Source organism: Cervus canadensis, chromosome 24 (assembly GCF_019320065.1).
Source record: "Cervus canadensis isolate Bull #8, Minnesota chromosome 24, ASM1932006v1, whole genome shotgun sequence".
Lineage (NCBI taxonomy): Eukaryota > Metazoa > Chordata > Mammalia > Artiodactyla > Cervidae > Cervus > Cervus canadensis.
Window position 1 is genome coordinate 1,589,323 of NC_057409.1, and position 20,641 is coordinate 1,609,963.

The following is a 20,641-nucleotide window of genomic DNA, read 5'->3' on the forward strand; positions in this document are numbered from 1 at the left end:
TCCAAGAAAGTGGTTCTTCTCGAAAGAAAGGACAAAACACAGCCCAATCCACGAGTGCCTGGGGGAAGGGCAGCCGTCATTCGGGAAGTTTCAGAATACCCGATGCCCCTCACCCTTAGTTAATAGGTGGTGGCGAGACCGGTACCCCGGGCCACACCCTGCCGGCTCGACTCCCCGGACCGACTGCCTCTCTCTCAAGTGGCAGGCGGTCTCCCTCGCCAGCCTGGGGACGAGCGCGGGGAGGGTGTCCCGGGATGGGACTCGGTGGAGCAGGATCGGACGGAGCTTGGTCTGGAGGGCAGGGCGCTCCGTCAGCTCGGGGAGGGTTACCGAGCGACAGGGGCTGCGAGCGCTTAGAGTGAGGAAGGGAGCCTGGGGAGAGGGGGTGGGCGACCCGGAGGAGGGGAGCGGGGCGGGAGGTGGGGAGCTCGCCTTCTCCCTGCAATAAATCGGCTTAGCGGCCGAGAGCCGAACGGCCCAGAAAGGATTAAAGAGAAGTCTGTATAATACAGCCGAGAGCGCGGCGGGGGGAGGGCAGGAGGGCGGGGGGCGGGGAGAGGGGGAGGGGCGGAGGGCGGGCGCGGGGAGGGGGCGCTCGCGCAGCGGAGAGAGGCGGGCGCCAGGCAGAGAGCGCGGTTCGGCTGCAAACTCCGGCGCTGCCGCCCAGCTGACTCCGGGCAGCGCTGGGCACCGCGCGCTGCCAGGGAGCCGAGAGCCGCGGCGCACCGGAGGTCGCCCCAAGAGCAGGGGTCGCGGCGCCCCGCAGAGCCCGAGCCGAGCCCGGCGCCCCGGCAGCCCAGCCGCGGCGGCATGGGGGCGCCCCCGCGGCGCCCCACGCGGCCCGCCACCGTCTCGGCCAGCGGCCGGAGGCAGGAGAGCGCCTGAGCCCATGGCGAGGGGCCCCGCCGCCGCTGCCGCCGCCGCCGCCGCCACCGCCCCGCCAGCGCCGCCAGCTCCCGGGCACCATGCGAGCCGCCCCGAGCCTCCGCGGCTGCGTCTGCCTGCTGCTCGCCGCGATCCTGGACCGGGCGCGCGGTGAGTGAGAGGGCGCCGGCCGGAGCCGGGGCCGGGGGTGCGCGGGGGCGGGCAGCGGGGGAGGGTGCCGGCTGGGGCGCCCCGGGGACGCTCGGGGTCCGAGACCCGCGCTCGGCGCGGGGGCTGCAGAGCTGGTGGGTTTGACGAGGGAGGGCGGACGTCTCCTCCGGAGAGAACGCTCGCGGGTCTGTGCCAGGGTGTGCGCGCGCGCGTGTGTATGAGCGTGTGTCTTTGTGGCGCCCGTGTGAGGGTGTCCGGGAAGGCGCTGTGCGTGGCGAGGGTGCTAAGTGCATCTGGAGGTGTGAGTGTGTGCGATGGTGTGTGAGCGAGCCCGTGTCTGGAGGGCTGTCTGGGTGTCCGTGTCAGTTACACAGAAAAGGTGTGTGTGTGAGAGAGGAGGAGTGTGAGCCAGAGTGTTTGGGAGTGTGAGCGGGCGCCCAGCTCCTCGGCGAGGCTGTGAAGTGGGTGAGCCTGTGTCATTGTATGTGGGAACGTGTCGAAGGGTGGGTGAGTGTGTGAGGTGTGGCGTGGCACGCGCGTCCCAAGTGTACGGGGCTCTTCAGGGATACAGGACAGCGGGTGACTGTATTTCCATGGGGGGTGTTGCGGGGCGCCTGTGCAGAGGAGGCGGGATGTGACCCTCGGGCCAAGAGTGTACGTTGCTCGGATGTGGAGGTGCAGGCGCGCGGGCCAGCAGTGTGTGAGCGTGCAGTGGAGCGTGTGGACCCAGTGTGGAGGGAGGCACGGACGCGTCCGGGCACGGCGGAGGTGTGAGCCGCGGTGCGTGTGTGTCCCGCGTGGACTTGGTCCCGATCGGGCTAAACCCGTTGGAAGGAGGTTCCGGGAGCGAGTGACCGGTGCCTCCGCGGCTCCAGGGTCCGGCGTTCGCGGAAGCCTCGGGGCCTCTCGGCCGGCGCCGCCGCCTGGCGAGTCTAGAGTGCTGCGGCCACCCAACCTGGCGACCCGGCGCCTTTCGGGCAGAGCCCACGCGTCCGCTCAGAGCCGGCGGGAGCGAGGCTGCACCGGCGGAGAGCGGTGGCCCAGAGACTGGAGGTCTGCGCCCGCGGTTCGCCCCAAGCCTAGTTCCGAACCTGGACTCCCAGAACCAGGGTGTCTGGAGTCACATCCCGGCTCTGCCGCGGAGAGGGCGGGGGATGCGCGGCTCCCAAAAGTAGCCGCTATGACCGGTCGGGTCTCAGCCCCCAGCCCAGCGGGTTATGGGTATGGGAGGGTCAGTTCTTTCCCGTATGCCTTGCACTCCGGGGAGGTGCCAAACCAGAATCTGAGAGTGCCTGCCAGCAAGGGGTGCGCCCTAAAATAACCCCACCCGCTTTCACCCCGAGGTCCTTATAGAGTGCTTGGTCCGCTGACGGGAGAAACTGCAGGATTTGAGCCTGAATGGTGGTCCTGCTGGCAGAGGAGGGGGAGGGGTTGGTGTAAATCTGGAGAAATGCAAGCCCTCCACTTGGTCTGCCTATCCCTGGAACAACAGACTTTCCAAAGTGCATGGAAATCCTCCCCCTCCTACTTCGAGGCGATGGCTCCCTCCCTCGGATGCCTCTAGAGGGAAAGGTTATATGGGGGCGGGGACGGGGTGGTGCCCGGGTGCGCGCCACGGGGAGGGCGCTGGGCTTTGTCGAAAGGCGCTTGGAGCCTTCACCTGGACACTGCAGGGAGCGGGTGTGGGGTGGTTAGGGGGTGGTTAGAGGGTGGGGGCAGGAGTGGGGCACCCCTTTTCCCTAGAACACGCAAAACCGGAGAGACTGGTCAGGGGTAAGGATGGCGACTAGATGCCGAAGGGTTTAGTGGGGAAAGCCCGCTGCGTCAGGATCCCACCGCGCGTGTTCTCCTCAGAACCTGCGAACCGCGGTTCTTGGGGCTGCGGAGACCTGAGCCGGTGTCCTGGCTCCTCCGCCCCCGGCCCACCTCTGCAGCTGGCAGCAGGCTGGGGCGAGGGCCTCTAGGCGAGAGGAGCCGGCCTGGCCTCTGAGCTCCGCTGCCTAGCGAGAGGGAAGAGCGCCGACCCGGATCGCAGACGGGCAACTTTCCGAGCGCGGGTCGCGGGCTGAGCCGTCCCTTCGCTGCAGAGCAGATGAGAGCTCACCGGGCTTTGGTTCTCGGAGTCCGAGCCCGCGCGGGGCGGGGATACCAGAAGGGTCGGTACCCGCTGTAACAGGCCGTCTGGCCGGAGGAGGGCGCCCTTCCTGGACGTGACCGAGAGCCGCGCACCTGGCCCTTGGCAGGGCCGGGCCGCCTGCCAGCGCCTGCGTCGGAGGGCGGGCGGGCGCGGAGGGTAGGGTCCAGGGCAGGCGCCGGGAGACGCGCCTGCCCAGGGCGAGGGCGACAGCGGCCACTGCTAGGGAAGGCACGGCCCGTGCGACGGCCCGGGTCTGCACCGACAGCTCGCGGCGCACGGGGACTCCACTTTGGAGAGGTGGGTCTGCGCCTCGGGAGGGGAAGGCAGCTGGCGGTACACAGGACCGGCCGGGCTGAGGTCTCCTGCCTCTGACCCCCGCTCCCCGATATCTGCCTCTCCAAGAGGAAAAACCCACACGGATTCTAACTCCTCAGGCCCCGTTTCACCTGGCCTGGGCACTTCTGGGAGGGCAATCCAGCACTCGTGCCCGGGCGCTGGCCCAGGAGACGGAGGGCCCCGGGGACTGGGAGCGCAGGAAGGACAGTGGTTCATAGACCTGCCTCCTCTTTCGGTCGCGGGAAGGTCTCCGCGAAGGGCAGCGGGAGGCAGGCCGAGGTAGGGCGCGCTAGAGGCCCCAGCCCTTCCACTTCCACTGGACGCCCCTCCATTTCTCTCTCGGCAGCAGCGTGTCAACGGGTGGGTGGGATGCGGGGGCTGATCGGCTGGGCCGAAGCCGCCGCCGCACCGGGACTGCAGGGGCTGCGCGCGCGCAAGCTGGTGTAAAGCCTTCATACATTTATCCGCTTCGCCAGCTCCACCCCACGCCCCGCGGGCACCGCCGGGCCCCTGCCCAGTGCTCGCTCGGCGCGGGAGTTAAGGGCCCGGCCTGGACCAGGTCGCTCCGCCCCTCCTCCCCCTGCCGCCCCGCCCCCAGCCATAAACCCCACCCCTTCCCTCTCAAGATGCAAACTGGAATTTCTCCTGAGAGGCTGAACGAGTTCTTGCTTTTTAAGTGGAGAGAATGTTCGAGCTGGAAGCGACCTCCGAGATCACTTACTTCAGTGGTTCTGAAACGAGTAATTTTTAGCAGGAGAACCCTTTCAGAGTAGGAACTGATTACCGCCCCCTAAAATCCTAATGCCTTGGGCAAGACGGTAAGCGCCAAAGGACAGCTGCCCTGGTGGAAGCAGGTAATGAGACCCAGCATCGAACGATCTTTTCTCAACAGTCCCCTTAAACAATCTTAAGATTGCTCCTCTTCTGATATCAGAGCCGGGTTTCTGTTTTTTCAATAGCCAAAATTACATGGATCAGCGGCTGCGTGGCCAGCACGCGCTAGCTGCATCAGGGTGCTCATGCACTGCAAGATGGGTTTCAGCTTAAACCCACCTTTCACAGATTAGGAAGGAAACTGAGGCCCAGAATTTCAAGGTTTGTTCGTGACAGGGTGTCAGTGTCTTCCAGGTCCCGCCTGGTCCGGCCCCTGGCTCCCGCTTTCTTTCCAGCCTTCCTTGGACACGGCATGTGGGCAAGGGCTGGCAAGGTACCAGCAGTGCCTTAGATCAGCCTGCCTACCCCAGCTTTTCAGAACATCTGTCTCACACAGACCTGCATCTTGCTACAATTGGGGGCTGGGGCAGTGGGGGAAGGGTGGGAGGAGATGAAGAGACTTGTTGAGATTCTTGGGTTTTAGCAGTCCTGACTTCAAAGCTGAGACCAAACAAGGGGTGAACAAAGAGGAGGCTGGTTAGTCCTGTTCACTGGGTTTCCTGGGACCCATGGAGGCGTCTAACCTGGCTTACCACCCCGGCCACCTCTGCTCCATCCCGAGGCCACTTGAAATTCATTTATTCAGCCCTGACTGTGCCAGCTCTATGCCATATGTACTTTGTTCTTCTTATCTTCGTTAATCCTTGTAACCATCCTGAGAGTTAAGGTTATTTTCCAGATGAGGAAGCTGAGGTTCAGAGAGGTTAAGTGGTTTGTCTGAGGTCACCCAGTCGGTAAGTGGCAAGCTAAGATTCAGACCCAGGACTGTCTGTCTCTTTCCCTCTGGGCTCTGCTGTCTCCTGGTGAGAACAGGTCTCAGTCGCTTCCTCAGCGCCAGCCACATGGACAGTTGCCGTGTGTCCACTGCCCCGTCTGGCTGCCTTGCTCCTCTCCAAACCCCACTGAAATCAAATTATCCAGTGCATTTGTCTGCACAGATGGGAGATGCACACCCCTCAAAGCCCTTGTCATCATCAAGAGAATGAATGGGCATCTGTTGTGGGCAGGGTGCATCTGAAAAGAAAAAGACCTATGACCGTGACCATCGTTCCAGTGGGGTGAGAGGTCAGGCCCGTACCCGTAGAGATAAAAGACAATCCAAGTGGAAATTTGTTGATACCTGCAGGATGCCAAGTGGATTGATGTCCCCCACAGGAGGTTTGTGGGGGAAGAGTGATTTCTTCGGCGGTATTAAGGGAAGGCTTCAAAGGGGAGGGAGGACTTGGACTAGACCTTGAAGCAAGGGGAGAAGGTTAATAGGCCAAGGGGTAATGTTCCAGGGAGGGAACCCAGGTGAGCTAAGAGCCAGAGGCAGGATTGTGCCTGGTAGGGCCAGCTCAACTTCAGGGCTGTGACTTCTTGAGTCTAATGGAGGACTGGGAGAAAGAAGAGAGATATTACTGGTAGCTTCCATGTATCGCACACCTATTACATGTCCTTTATGCATTCAATGCCCTCAAGAATTCATGAGGCAGTCTCATTAGGCATGTTTTACAGATGAGGACAAGAGCCCCCTGGATACCCACCCAGCTTCCTCTTGCCATCTCTCTTTCTTGCTCCCTGTCTCTTTCCCTTCCTCTCTTCCCACTTCCTTCTTTTCTTTTCTTTCTTAAACAATGAATGAGGCTCAAAATCTTTTATAGGGGTAAGAACTGGGAGTTTCAAATGCAGGTCTAAAGCAATTCAAAGACATTTCTACTTCCAGAGGAGAGGAGAAACTATTTATTTTTTTATCACAGAAGGAGGAATGCAGCAGCCTCTACCATTAGCAAGAGGAAGCAAAGTCCCCCATTTTAAACAATAAATGTCAGTGGAAGTGAAACGTGTGACATGACTTCCTAAGAAGTATCTGTCCTCAGGATGAAGTTTCTGGGAAGGAACCGGGGGGTGAGACCCTGGAGCCCACCCTTACACTTGAAATAGGGCTCACTTGCAGAGTGGGCTCAGGACCTATTGGCCAAGATTCCCCGGATGAGCAAACAAGTGCAACTTGTATGGAGCTGGAGCCGTACTGAGTAGCAGCCCAAAGCAGCGGGAAAGGACACTGACTCCCAGGAAAGGAGTCTGGCGTCTGTGTGTCCACCGGCCTCTCCTCCGTCTCCTGGCCACGTGTCGGATGTGCTTTGGGAGAGTGTGCACCACCCTCTCGTTTGCACGACATCTTGGTAGGTGGCGCAGTCAGCCAGAGCCCTCTAAGACAAGTCCATCTGACACCTCATCCCGAGGGTCTGGACACTGACCAGCGGAAGACTGGAAACCACCGGAAGGTCCCCTTTATTGACAGGAGCCCCCAGGACACTGTGCTCCTCTGGTTCCCAAGGCTAGTGACGGCGGGGTCTTCCTCCCGGGGGCTATGAGCAGGATGCGATGAGTCATGACACGCAGGGCTCTTAGCTCGGCCCTTGGCCTCAGATAGCTGTCATCAGTGTTAACCGTGGTTCTGTCGGAGCAGCTCTGGCTCTCGCGACGTGGGCCTCCTGACACCTGGGGCTCCAGCTTGTTCTTGCATTCCATGATTTCCCCATAATGTTCCACTAGTTACTTTTTTTTGGCTTGGGTTATCTGGAGTTGATTTCTGCCCTTTATAAGAAAAGGACCCCACTCGATACTCTCCCTAGGCGTGATCAGCCTTAGAGTTGCTGATTAGCCATTCTTGGTAACTCCTGGAGGATGGTTCACAGTTTGCTGAATGGGGGTGATCAGTTCCCCTACCTGCTCCCTGACTTCCTGGAGTTTTGAGGCATTGTTGCCTGCCCACACCCACATTAGTGCAGTTAAGACTCAAGACACAAGTTGTTTCTCCCAGTGAACTGTGGGAGAGGCAGTCTCGCTGTGAACCTCCCATCCCCTAACCTAGTAAAACGTTCTGCAAAAGCAGAGACCTGTCCAGTTCTTACTATTGAATCTTCCTCACAAACACATGATGGATACTTAATAAAGGTTGGTTGTTTGGATGAATAAGGCATCTTTGGCCTTTGGACATGTCCTTGTGCTGGGGTACGTGGAGAGGGTTTGGGTGTGTGGCTTTCTACAGAAAATACATGCAAAGGCTTATGGCTTGTGGAATTCAGGCTGGATCCACAGATGAACTTCCTGTTGGTAAAGTTCTGCTCCTGGAACTACGTTCTGTCTTTCTTGAAGACTCAGATAATTGATGTGATGGAGACTCTGATTCCAGACATCCTAACTCTACCTGCTGGTGGTACTTGAGCATTGGCGAGATGCTTTGACCCCCATCCTTCCATTTAGATCTCACGTCAGATGTGAAGGAGGCTACTCTTGTGCTCATTGAATGAAGCAGGGAAACTGAGCCTTGGGGAAATGAAAGGATGGTGGTAGGAGGTGGCTGGGCTGGAGTCCGGGCTTGTGGCTGCAGGCTCAGCCTTCTTCCCTCCAGAATCCACTGTGCTGCTTCCTTCAGCCCCCAGGGGTCTACAGTGAAGCAGGCCAGCTCCCCACGAGCCCACAGGCCCCTAAACTAACCAGAAAGCTTGCACCGTGAGCTGGGTGCTGACGATGCAGCCACTTTGCTGATGTGACTCCTCCATCCTCCGCTGCTGGCCACGGGGAGGATGCTGACGGGGCTGTGCTCACACCACATGGAGCCCGGAGCCTGCCGTCTCTCTGCCCCAGGGACCTGGCCTACCCAGAGATTTCTTCCCCTCCTCCCCTACTTCCGCCCTTTCTTGGCTCAAAGAGCAGACACCTGGCCTCAGCTGGCACAGCCCCGTCCACATAAACCTCCCCCCTAGTCTCTGCTTGCCCGCTTCTCGCCCTCTGCAGCCCTGCCATCCCTGCCGATTCAGGGGCCGCCTGTGCGGGCTGGCAGCGGCACTTTGGGCGACATGTTGTTTAAACAACTCTCCTCTGAGGCTGGGCCTGGTCATGGGCTCGACTCCCTATTGAACAGAGAGCTGTTGAGGGCAGGCATCCCTGTCCCACTGGCTCTGGCGTGAAGCCTGGCTCCGAGCAGATCTTCAAGATGTGTTTTTTGAATGACTCACTGACGAACTGAATGAATGATGTCTCCCCTGAGCCTGGGTTTGGTCCGGACGCTGAGCCTGGGACCTGTTTCCTGGCCCTGCTCGGTCACCTCTGGAAGTCCCTTCTGGTGTGAGAACGTGTCTGTTGTCCAGCTCCGCCCGCCGTAGCTCACCCTGGCATCGTGGCTGGCGTCTGGGGGATGAGCCAACAGTGGAAGCTGGTGGGAAGACCACAAGGCTTCCTGTCTCTTCTGGGTTCTCCTTGGTTGGAGGGGCTGGTCTTCGTTGCTGGCAGGTGGGAGGCTGGGGAAGGAAGGAAGGAAACGGTGACTGTTATGTGCCAAGCCCCATGCTAGCTATATGCACACACAGTCATATGAAATGCTCCCAGAAACTCCCATTTGGGAGTTAACAGTCTCCTATTTTACAGAAGAGCAATGCGACTTGGAAAGATTATGTGATTTGCCTAAGGTCTCACTGCTAGCGGGGGGAGCGGGGGGGCAGAGCTGGATTCTCAACCCAGGCGTTGATTTACACATCTCCCCCAAAGCCCAAGTTGATCTTACTGGTAGCTTAAAGCTGACCATGGCGATTTACAGCATGGAGATGGGCAAACACTGCAGATTAGTGCTCTCCCCAGCCCAGAGCTGGTTGCTAAGCATTTACCGGCATGCCACTGGGCCTGCCCATCCTTCCTCAATCACTGTCTCTGTGTGGTCCAGCCACTTGGTATTAATATACTTTGGTTTCCATCTGAACTGGGTTCAAAGCCTGGCCCAGCCACTCCCTCGCCGAGTACACACTTGGGCAAATCAGCCCCTCTCTAGGTCACGGTGTCCCCGTCTTTTGAAGGTAGAGGGTGATGTGGAGATGAATGAAATGATCCATGAAAGCAGGCGTGCGACTGGGCCTCGGTCATTGGCCTGTCTCTGTCTCCTGGCCCCCAGGCTGAACTCAGACGGCCACGGGGTCACTCTGAAAGGCTCGGGAAGCTCCTATTCTCTCCTTCCTGTCCAGGAAGCTGCCTTTGGAGCCACGTCCAGGGATCCAGTCACTTCTGTTCATTGAGCAGCTGTCCCAGCCTTGTTCTGGATCAGCAGAGATATCCCCTAAGGAGTTTTGGCTGCTGGCAAACCCCATAGAGCATGGGCTTATTTGAGAACGATGAAAGATCATCTCTAATAAATGGCCAGTACAAGGGTACCAAGAATGAACCCTTGGAAACTGAGGGGAGTGGCCCAGGAAGGCTCTGAGGGGTTGGAACAGCCTTGACAGGTGGGGAGGGAACCCCAGGCTGGGGTGGGGGCGGTGGAGGGCCTGTGCACAGGCCTGGAGGAGGGAGTGAGCGCCCTGTTGGGCTGGGAGGCTGGGAGGCAGCTGGCCTCGCTTGAGCAGGAGGTGCTTGTTGAGAAGCTGGAAATGAGGTTAGAGCTGTTGGCAGAGGCCTGAGAGCCAGAGTGAGGGGTCTGGACTTGAGCCCAGAGGCTACAGGGGGCAGTTGAAGAGAAATGAGCGACATTCCCAGAGCAGGACTCTAGGAAGATTAATTTCGCTTTTCTGGGGCACCTGAAGCTGGACATTCTTTGGAATGCCTTTGTGTTATAAATGATGGCCCTGGGGTACCCAAAGAGACAACGGCCTCGAGGCAGAAATGCCATCGTTTGGACACTGTTCGCCTCTCCCCGAGTGTCCACACTTGGCAAGGAGGGGAGACCAGGCCCCTGCCTAGAATGGGACTGTTCCAGCTTGGGCCTGAGCCAAGAGCGGCAGGGGTGGCTTCTCCTGGGGAGAAGCTTCTAGATGCCCAGCAGGCGTGAGCTCTGAGGTCTGGCATGGGTTCCGATCCCGTCTCCCCCACGTACCCAGTGTGTGAACTCAGAGAGACTCTCTGTTGCTTCCAGCCTTGATTTCTCCAGCTGAACAGGCTGCTGATCGTGGTGGCTTCGTGGGGTGGGGGCTGCTGGGAAGGGGACATTTGCACAGTTCGGGGAGGATCTGTATGCAGGGTACCTCGCACATGGTAGGCATGTGAAAAGTTGTTGCTGTTGTTATAATGATGTTTGGAACACCCACAGGTTTGAAGAGGAAGAAGCATTTATAAGCCCCAGTGCCCAGGAGGAGGGGTACATTGTAGGTTTCCCATACAGAGTCCTAAACAAGTCCTTGGGTTTAGGGCTGCAGAGCACCGGGGCCAGGAGGGAGCTGGAGAATTAAATGCACTGTCTCCCTTCTCCCATTTTAAAGCTGAGAAAACTGAGGCTGGAGAGGATCTCACACTGTGCATGATGTGTGTGTGTGTGTAGGCAGGGGCAGGGGGAGTCGGGGGGCAGTGCTGGAAACCAGGTCTTCTCCCTGGAGGTCCTAGGGGCAATCCCGGGGGCTCCGCCAGGCAGACCCTCCACCTCAGAGCCTCGCGTAGGGGAGCATCAGAGTCCCCAGGCTTGAGTGGGGGTCTTGGCGGCGCTCCAGCGGGGAGCAACCACCAGCCTCCGACATCACAAGAGCGACTTGGGAGTCACAGGGGGAGAGGCAGCTGAGCCGCTGGGTTCTTTGTCACTTTGCCAAAAGCTGTTCCTTCTGCCCTTTTGTTTCTCTTTCTGCAGAGACACTCAGCGCTCCTCCGATGGGGCTGTTTGTCACCAATCACTGGTGCCTCCATTATCCTCTGAGCACCATCTCTTCCTCCCGGCTCCTTAATGCTGCCCCAAAGGAAGGCGTCCATCACCGGCTGCCCTGGCATCGTGCAGGGCTGGGCGGGGGGTGGGGGCAGCCCTGGCAGGACCCTCTGATACCCTGGCAGGGTGGAGACAGAGGCTGGCACGGCCAGAGCCGGGTGGCGTTCGCGTCTCGAGCTGGTGCTCGCCGCCCGAGTGTGCAGGTTTTTGTCCAGTGAGTATTCAGGCCACACAATGAGCCAAAGCCAGGTGCCTGGTTCTACAGAAGGAGGTGATACATTGCTAACTGTCACCAGGCACCTAATGTCCCAGGCAGGGGCAGAGGGCGTGAGGTGCGGGCGGCGAAAGCAACCGCTTCACAAAGGCTTCTTTGTTTGCTCGGGCAGCAGAGAAGTGGGCCTGAGCTCAGCTTGGAGAGGAAAAGGCACCGTCAGAAGGCGAATTCCTAAGGCCTGTGGCCTGACAGTGGAGCCTGGTGGGAGGAGGGGGCAGGCAACCTGGTGGGGGAGGAATAAGGTTACCTGGCTTCCAAGGTTGCTCAGTGATAGAGAATCCGCCTGCCAATGCTGGAAACACAAGAGACCCGGGCTCGATCCCTCGGTCGGGAAGATCCCCGAGTAGGAAATGGCAACCCACGCCAGTGTTCTGGCCTGGAGAATCCCATGGACGTAAGAGCCTGGTGGGCTACAGTCCAAAGGGTTGCAAAGAGTCGGACACGCCTGAGCGCGCACAAACAGGGAAGAGAGAGTGGTTTCCGGGACAGTCCGGACGCAGAGAGCAACGCGTTGCTGCAAGAAGCAGCATAGCTCATTCCTTCACTCGCTGATTCCTCCACTGGTGCGCTGCTCCTGGCAGTCAAGCCTCATGCCGTCCTAGAAATCCAGAGGAGAAGGAATAGGCAAATTCTCGCCCTCGTGGGGCTTGCAGAGCTGTGCTCAACACGGAGCCATGTGTGACAACCCACATTTACATTAAAACGCAGCAAAGTGTCTTGGCTTTTGTTTAACCAAATTAAACAGAACTCAGTTCTTCAGCCGCATTTCAAAGGCGCAACAGCCACACGTGGCTGGTGGCTCTTGTGTTGGACAGCACAGATGTGGATAAGATGCCTCCATCATTGCGTAAGGCTGCACTGGACATCACGGGTTAGGGAAGTATCCCTCCCACTGGCAGTAAGTGACAAGGAATCCCAGAGAGGGAGGGTCTTCCCGCTTCCTTTCCCATGCCATCCTCCTCCTTGTGCCGAGGAGAGAGCCTCAGGCTGATGCCGTCAAGCTCTGATACCCTCTCGCTTGCCAATCTCTTTTTCCAACAAAACAGGTGTGGGGCAGCACGCCTGCAGTGAGCCAGAGGAAGTCAACGTTTTAATAACAGGGTTTTGTTTTCATTATGATTCTTTTTCAGTCACCCTCTGTTTAAGGCAAGTGAGACCGGTTTGCCATTTGGGGCAGTGATTTAAATTCCCTTTCCCTTTTTAAAAATGGCTCATTTAAGTTTAAAAAAAAAAGAGTCAAGTTTGAGAAAAATGTTAAGTGCATCGTGGAGCAGGTGGCACGCGAACGTGGCCAATCTGGGAGGTGTGAGTGTCTGCGGTTGGGAAACCGCGGCTCCAATGGAATGACACAGGCTTTGGAGGCAGACAGAGGGGGGTTGGTGTTTCGGTGCCGCTGTTGGTAAGCTCTGTAATTTGGGGACAATTTATTTCCCTCCCGATCAACCAGGTTCCAGAAGGAAACAGCAAGCTCAACCTGGGGGGTCCGTGAAGGGCTTCTTTAAGGGACTACCAGGTTTGACCCCTGGCCCGGGAAGATCCCCTGGAGAAGGGAATGGCAATTCACACCAGTATTCTTGCCAGGAGAATCCCATGGAGTTTGGCGGGCTACAGTCCATGGGATCTCAAAGATACTGGAACAGGACTGAGTGACTAACACTTCCGCTTCTCACTGGTTTTAGGGTTTAGTGGGGGCACAGGGGGTGGGGCAGCCCTTGGGGCCAGGATCAGTGGGGAGTTACTACCGCCCGCAGACTGGAAGAAGGGCTGAGAGGAGAGGGCTGCGGGCAGGACTGGGGCCCTGGGTAGAGGGATGCAGCCAACTCTTGGGGACCTGGCAGGGAGCTGGAGGGAGAAACACCCCAATTTCATCCCCCTCCTGCCTTTGGGTCTCTTGCTCATACCGCAGATGGACAAAACTCAGTTGGATGCCCTTGCGGTTGGGCCGCCAGGCACAGAATAGGTGGGGAAGGGGAGAGTGACCTGGGGAGCAGATAGCAGAGACCTGGCACCATCCTGCCCAACCTCAGCGTTCCCGCCTAGAAAGTAGGGTTGTACGTGCCAGCTGAGTTGCTGACATGATGGAACGAGACAGTGTGCCTTGCTCATAAGTGATCGGTCGCTACTTATACTAATAACAATTGCCGTAATTAAAGGCCTGCCCTTATGCCCCATCCTGTGCTGGATGCTGGATTTTCCTGAGCTGAAATGTAGCTCGTGAGTCTGGGGCTTTAGGAATGGGGAGCTGGCCTCCCAAGGGCACATGAACTTGAAGGGACGGGTAACTCTGGGAGAGCATTGCCGTCTGTTGAGAGGGAGCGCTTGCACCCCTCTGCTGCTGGTGCAGACCATGGGGACGTGTCATCTCTGCCCGAGACTCTTCAACGTCCCCACACCTCCCTGTCCCGTGGTCCATCTCGCTGATTGATCACTCCGCCCCAGGGCGCACTGGCGCTTCGCTCCCCAGTCTATTTTCCACCCTATTTCCCACAAAGAGGTTCTTTCTCTTCAGATCCATTTAGATCATCTTTCTTGCCATCCCCACCAGCTCTTACCATGTGCGGTCCGGTCCACATTTGTCATGAACGGCCCCAGAGCTCCTTCCTTGCAGGGTGAAGGCGGGTGTTCTCCACCTCTGAGCTCGTCTTGCTGGGGCTGCTCCTGCCCCTGCACGTGGGGGAGGAGGGAATTAGCAGCGAGTTAGCCCTTTGGATCACCAGACCATTTATCCTGCACCTGAAAGCTAACAGTGCCAATTCCATATTTAGAGGGATCTTTTCAGCGAGTAGCTGGAGTTTCAGGGGTGGCTGGCTTCTAAATGGAGTGACTATTTCTTGGGAAAACTTCCACCAACAGTCCCTTTGGTTTGCTGCTCCTGAATTGGCTCAGGGTACTTTCCTCGGGTCCCTCTATTTTCCTTTGTCCAGCCCATTTTTTCCATCCACCTTGACTGTTCAAATTGACTTTGACAGGACGAATTTTGCCAGTTGAAATTCGAGACGCTTCGACATCCGGTGCTGTGCTGAAATTGCCGTGACAAATATCAGCAGCGGTTTCTTCCCTGGCTTATTCTCTGAGGTGCTCCGGCCAAGACAGAGTGCCCCTGCCCCGCACCCCTGTGCCGTCTGCCCCCCAGCCCGGCTACCTGCCCCGTCCCCATGCAGCTCAGTCTCAGCCCTGCCTACTGACTCAATGGCAATGTGACCCTTTGGGAGCGGAGGGTCGATCACTCACTGGGGATCAATATTCCTTAGGAAAATCTCCACCAACTGTCCCCTGGGATCTCAGCGTCCACGTTAGTCCAGGTGACATTCCTTTGTTCAGCCGCCCTTCCATCTACCTGACTGCTCACTTTGCCTTAGAAGAGGTTCGTTTCCAGTCGAACGTGGAGCCAGGCCCTGCAGGCTGGACCTCTGTGTGTGGGCTGCGGGTGCCCACCCGCCCATCACAGCACCGGGGGCCCGGGTCTCAGGGGCAGCTGTATCACCTGCCGAGCTCACGTCCCGGGTGGTGGAGTGTGGCTCGGAACCATCCCGGGGTACACTGCGGACGCTGCCAGATCTCAGTCACCTCCTTCGTGACTTTATCTCCATCCCACACAGATTGTTTCTTACATCATGATCGTCTTAAAATCAAATTTAAATCGATTCCCTCTTTTTTTCACTGGTGCAAAGGAGTAATGTATAGGCCTGTGGCGCTGAATACATCTTTTTTCTTAATCCACATTAAAATGAAGGTGACCATTTGAATTTTTAAAAAGGCTTCCCTGTATCACGTGACCTCATGCCGTGGGTGACAGTGGGAAGCCCTGGCTCAGTGGGAAGGAGACCAGTCTCAGAGTGATGAGCCCCAGGATCTGGTTTCAGCTCCGCCGTCAACTTGCACCATCACTTGCTCCTCTCCCCATCTTACCTTAGGTCCCTAAAGCAAAGAACTGAGTCTGGATGGCCCAATCCCAGGAGTCTTTGGTGAGTAGTAAGACTGGGAAGGAGAGTCCTGTCTAGGTCCAAAATACCTCCTTTAAGACGTATTTGGGGACTTCTCTCATGATCCGCTCATTAAGAATCCTCCTTGCAATGCAGAGGACAAGCGTTCGATCCCTGGTCCGGGAACTAAGACCTCACGTTCTGTGGGGCAAAGTCCAGGCACCACAACTATAGCGTCCATGAACTACAACCAGAAAGTCCATGCTCCACAGCAAAAGACCCCACAGGCCGCAGCAACTGCCTGCCGCAGCTGGCTTCATGCAGCCAAATGCATAAATTAAAAAAAAAAGACATATTTGATGCCCCCAGTCCCCACCTTTGGGATGAAGCATCCTGCCTCCAGGGGATGTTGCTGAGAGCAGCTGTGTCAGTGGTCAGGATGCTCCCACGGCCACTTGCTTCCTTGGTGCATAGACTCAGCCTCATTTCAGTTCCACTCGGCAGCTGTTTTCTGAGAACCAGCTCTGAGCTCTGGCCTGTGCCAGGGCTGGCACTCAGGTACCAGCGAGACCCAATGCCTGTCCTCTGGGAGTCCACAGTCCCCTGGGGCAGAGGAGCAGGCACAGAAGTCAATTACTGATTAATATTGTAGACTCTAAAATTGAAATGGCTACCAAGTCCCTATGGGATTGCAGAAGAGGGGATGACTAATCTGCCTGGGGTGTTGGGGAAAGTCCCACGTCATCAGAGAGGTTAAGCCACTTGGTCAGGGTCTCACAGCTACGAAGTGGCTGAGTTTGAACCCAGGGTGTCTCACGCTTTACCTGCTTTCTGCCGTCTCTGCCTGCTTGCTTCTCTGCCAGAGATTCCTTCCAACCTGACCGTAGGTGATTCTGGGGCTCTCTGCTCCTCCCCGCCTGATCCGCGTGCCTCCGGAGGAGGGGTCAGGGGCTGGCAGCCTGAAGTGGCCCTGGGCCCCGGCCTGGGCAGTCACTGGGGGGCCGCTGGCTCTGCCCTGTTGCCTCCAGCCTTGTTTATTGTTATTATTTCTTTCCAGCATGCTGCTAAAAGCTTCCCGCAGAGATCACACAAGCCCAGCTCTTTAAAATTTAAAGGGCTTTACTTAAACAACGGTATTTCCCTCAGAAAAGAGACGGGAGAGGTATTTGCAGTGGATAAATTTAGTGCCATGTGTGGGTCTGAGCAGATGAGTGTGGGGTTCGGGGGGTGTGGAGGTGGCCAGGGAGATGCTCCTGGGGAGGGGAGTGGCTCGTCACCCCTCCCTCTCGTCCCCACGAGGGCACGACGTGAGAGGGGATCTGTTGAGCCCAGGGTTCTGGGAAGAGCTCTGGGTGCCACTTGCGGGGAGCCGCTGGGGGCGGGGGGACATGAAGCCTAGTGGTCCTGCCACACAGGACCTTAGCCCTAAAGACTGGGTGCTCCTAGCTGCCCCAGGGCCTTTGCACAAGGCATTCTCTCTGCTGGACCCTGCCTCCTTCTCTGGACTAAGACCTGTTCATCGTTCCGGTCTCACTGTAGACGTCGCTTGATTTATTCAGCGAACATTTCTTGTGCACCTCCTCTGTTCACGGCGCCCTGGGGCCCAGATGGCCTGTGACTCAGCTCCACACTCCCTGTCCCTGGCATGTTTCTGGCACAGAGCAGGTGTCAGTAGGTGCTTATGGAACTGATAAGAGCCTGTGTGGGCGCTGTGGGACCTGGAGGAAGGACAGAGTTGCCTCTCCATAGCTTAGAGCCGCATGAGGTTCATATTGGGTTGGCCAAAAAGTTTGTTAGGGTTCCCCCCATCCCCAAACTCGAATATCTTACGGAAAACTCAAACAAATTTTTTGGCCAATCCAGTATCAAAAGACATTTTGAACTCTGAATGAACTTGTTGGGGCTGGCAGATTTACACTGACTCAAGGAAGAAAAGGAAAATTCCTTCCTTCTTTCTTTGGACATGTATCCATCCATCTATCCCTCCATCCATTCATTCATCTGACAAACTGGACACTTACTTTGTTCCAGATAGTGTGCTAGGCACTGGAGATGTGGTGGTGAACAGAAAAATAAATAAAGCCTGCCCTCCTGGAGCTTACCTCCCAGAGTGTCTGACCAGACAGATAGTACATACCTGAGTACATGGCAAAAGGAAGCGATAACTGCTCCGGAGAACAGGGCCGGGGTGATGGCCAAGTGTGGACGCGTGCGGTCAGGGAGGGGCCCTCCTTCTGAGCATCTTCCGTGTCTCAGACCCCATGCAGCCCTGGCTGCAAAGAGGTAAAGAAGCATGGTCACTGGCCATGGTGAGTGTGAGGGTGGCGAGAGCCGGGGTGTGTCTGATAGTGGCTAGGACAGCTGCACCGGTAGTGGGGTCTCCAATGAAGTTCTGAGACGTGAGCTGGGCCTTGAAGGATGCAGGAGTTTAGGCAGGACGGGCTGACCCATGGTCCTCAAAGTGTGCTCCTTGGAGCCCTGGTTTCCCACAGAGGCACCCCCACACCACTTTGGATGGCAAAACAATAGCTGGGGGAGTTTCTTGTCCCCAGATTGAGCCAGGAGTCTGCGTCGCCTCTTTAACAGACGGGCTTCAGCTCTACTTTGAATGAAGGAATTTGAAAATGAGTGTGTTGGCCTCATGCTAAAAGAGTTTTCTGTTTAGGTTCAAGCCTCACTTCATGTGGGGAACGGGAAGCCCAGAGGGGCCCATGACTGGTACCAGGCCTCCAGCAGGAGGGGCCGTTTCTGGGGGGAAAAGTCTCCGATTGCTGCCTCTTTCCAAGCTGAAACGGAGGCCTGTGAGAAAGCTCCCCCTCCACCCCGGCCCTGGACCAGACCCTTGGGTGCCGCTGCTCCCAGCTTGCCCTGTTCCAACCCCCAGCCAGCCCCAGGGGCCCCCCTGTAAACCCTTCTCCTCTGCCTGCCCAGCTGATCTGCCCCGCCCCATGGGAGCCTGGAATTAGACAAAATACTTTATGATCCCACGCTTCGTTATGCTTTATTAAAAGCGCCCGTGCTGGCTTCTGCCGGCGCATCTGCCAGGCCCGGCCTTGGGGCTTCCTCTCCACCCCGCCTGCCCCCCCCCCACCGCCTCTCACGGCTGGTGGGGGGCCCACAGCTGCCACCCCACCCCCACCTCCTCCCCTCACAGAGCAGGGCCCCCAGCCTGGCTGTCCTGTCCCTGAGACAGAGGGGAAACCTGCAGGTCTAGGCAGACTTGGGCATTTAGAGAGAGTGATAATTCCGAGGGTTCGCACGTCTAAGCCCATCTGGTCCTGCAGCTATCCCCCCACCCCCCACCCCCGCTGGAGGGGACTGGTTCAGAGAGGAGGAGGAGCGGGTCCAGAGGCAGATCCACCTGCCCCCCCGCTCTTGACTCTCTCCATGTGACCGTGCGGATCCAGGATCAGGCTGACGTCCCTCCCCAGCCGGGTCATGTCGTGTCCGCCAGTGGCCAGAGGGAAGGCCTGCTCTCCCTCTGCAGGCTGTCGGTTCCAATCTGGGAGCCAGGAGGGAAACCCTGGCATCCAGACATGTCTGGCACAGAAGGAGCTGTCCACGTTCCTCCTGGTGGGACGTGCTGCGCCTTATTGGGGGCTCCGGGGAGGGCTGAGAACGCGTGGCCCACCTGGGTCTCAGTGACAGCTGAGTCACCCGCTAAGTGTATCATCTGGGGCAAGGCACATGACTGCTCTGAGCCTCGGTTTCTCATCTGGCGCCCAGTGGACACTGAAATCACAGTTGTTGTGGTTGCTCAGTCCCTCAGTTGTGTCTGACGCTTTGCGGCCCCATGGACGGCAGCACGCCAGGCTTCCCTGTCCATCACCAACTCCTGGAGCTTGCTCAAACTCATGTCCATCGAGTCGGTGATGCCATCCAGTCATCTCATCCTCTGCCGTCCCCTTCTCTCACCTTCAATCTTTCCCAGCATCAGGGTCTTTTCAAATGAGTCAGTTCTTTGCATCAGGTGGCCAAAGTATTGGAGTTTCAGCTTCAGCATCAGTCCTTCCAATGAATATTCAGAACTGATTTCCTTTAGGATGGACTGGTTGGATCTCCTTGCAGTCCAAGAGACTCTCAAGAGTCTTCTCCAACACCACAGTTCAAAAGCATCCATTCTTCGGCGCTCAGCTTTCTTGATAGTCCAACTCTCATACCCAAATATGACTACTGGAAAAACCACAGCTTTGACTAGACGGACCTCTGTTGGTAAAGTAATGTCTCTGTTTTTTAATATGCTGTCTAGGTTATTGGAGTATAATTGGTTTACGATGTGTATCTGTAGCTGACTCCGGTATTGCGGCCTTCCCTGGAGCCTGCCCCCAGCATTGGGAATGACCACCTGCCATTCCCTGACACAGTACTGCAAGTCAGCTGTCCCATGGAGACGGCACTCCCTCCAGGCCCAGAACAAAGGCCCCGAGGAGGCAGGAGGCAGGGACTGTGTTAGGTACATTCTCGCTGTTGTTGTTCAGTTGCTAACTCATGTCGGGTTCTTTGTGACCCCATAGAATGCAGCACGCCAGGCTTCCCTGTCCTTCACTATCTCCCAGAGTTTGCTCAAACTTATGTTCATTATGTTTATCTAACCCTCTCATCCTCTGTCGTCCCCTCCTCCTCCTGCCCTCAATCTTTCCCAGCAGCAGGGTCTTTTCCAGTGAGTTGGCTCTTCACATCAAGTGGCCAAAGTATTGGAACTTCAGCTTTAGCATCAGTTCTTCTAGTGAATATTCAGGGATATTAGGATTGACCGTCTTGACCTGACCTTTAACTCTTGTAGATCCCTAGGAGGTGGGTCCTATGGCTTTCCTCATTTTGCAGACAAGGAGCCTGGGACCCAGAGGTGAAAATCTCAGAGCCGATGTAACCAGGGGCTGGGATTTGAGCCGCGCTCTGACCCAGTTGCTTCTGAATTAGTCTCCGCCCCGTGGTCCCTGGCTGTGTCTGTGTGTCCAGTGGGAGGATGAGGAGAGGGGAGAAGCCCACCTTTTCTTGTTCCACCTTGAACACCCTCAGGGTGCCTCTGACCTGGGGCTGGAGTCCCGAGCGGGTGGGGGTGAGTGGCCGGGTGGCAGGGAGCCCATGGAGTATTGATGGCCCTCAAAGTTGGCAGGCACCGGGAGGCAGAAAGGTATTAATTAGCAGTTATTCCCCGGCAGCGAGGAGATGGATAGAGATAAAGGTGGCGGCCTGTGCATCCGTTTTGTAGCAGCCGAGAAGCAACAGTAAATCAGCGCTATGAATCGATGCTGTAAGAGGGAGGTATGTTTTAATCTTATTAGCAGGATAGCATTACGGGGAGCGAGGCAGGAGGACTCCTCACTGATGGTGCCTGGGTCAGG

At 57.3% G+C, this 20,641-nt stretch overlaps 1 protein-coding gene across 1 annotated transcript in view; it reads left to right on the plus strand.

Moving 5' to 3' along the window:
• The first annotated feature begins 468 nt into the window (after positions 1-468).
• The window catches only part of IGSF21 (immunoglobin superfamily member 21), a 270,374-nt gene continuing 250,201 nt past the window's right edge, over positions 469-20,641 (plus strand). The window contains exon 1 of the mRNA XM_043445770.1: positions 469-1,035. Coding sequence (XP_043301705.1) covers positions 966-1,035 — 70 coding nt within the window. The 5' untranslated portion in view covers positions 469-965. The remainder of the gene's footprint in view (positions 1,036-20,641) is intronic.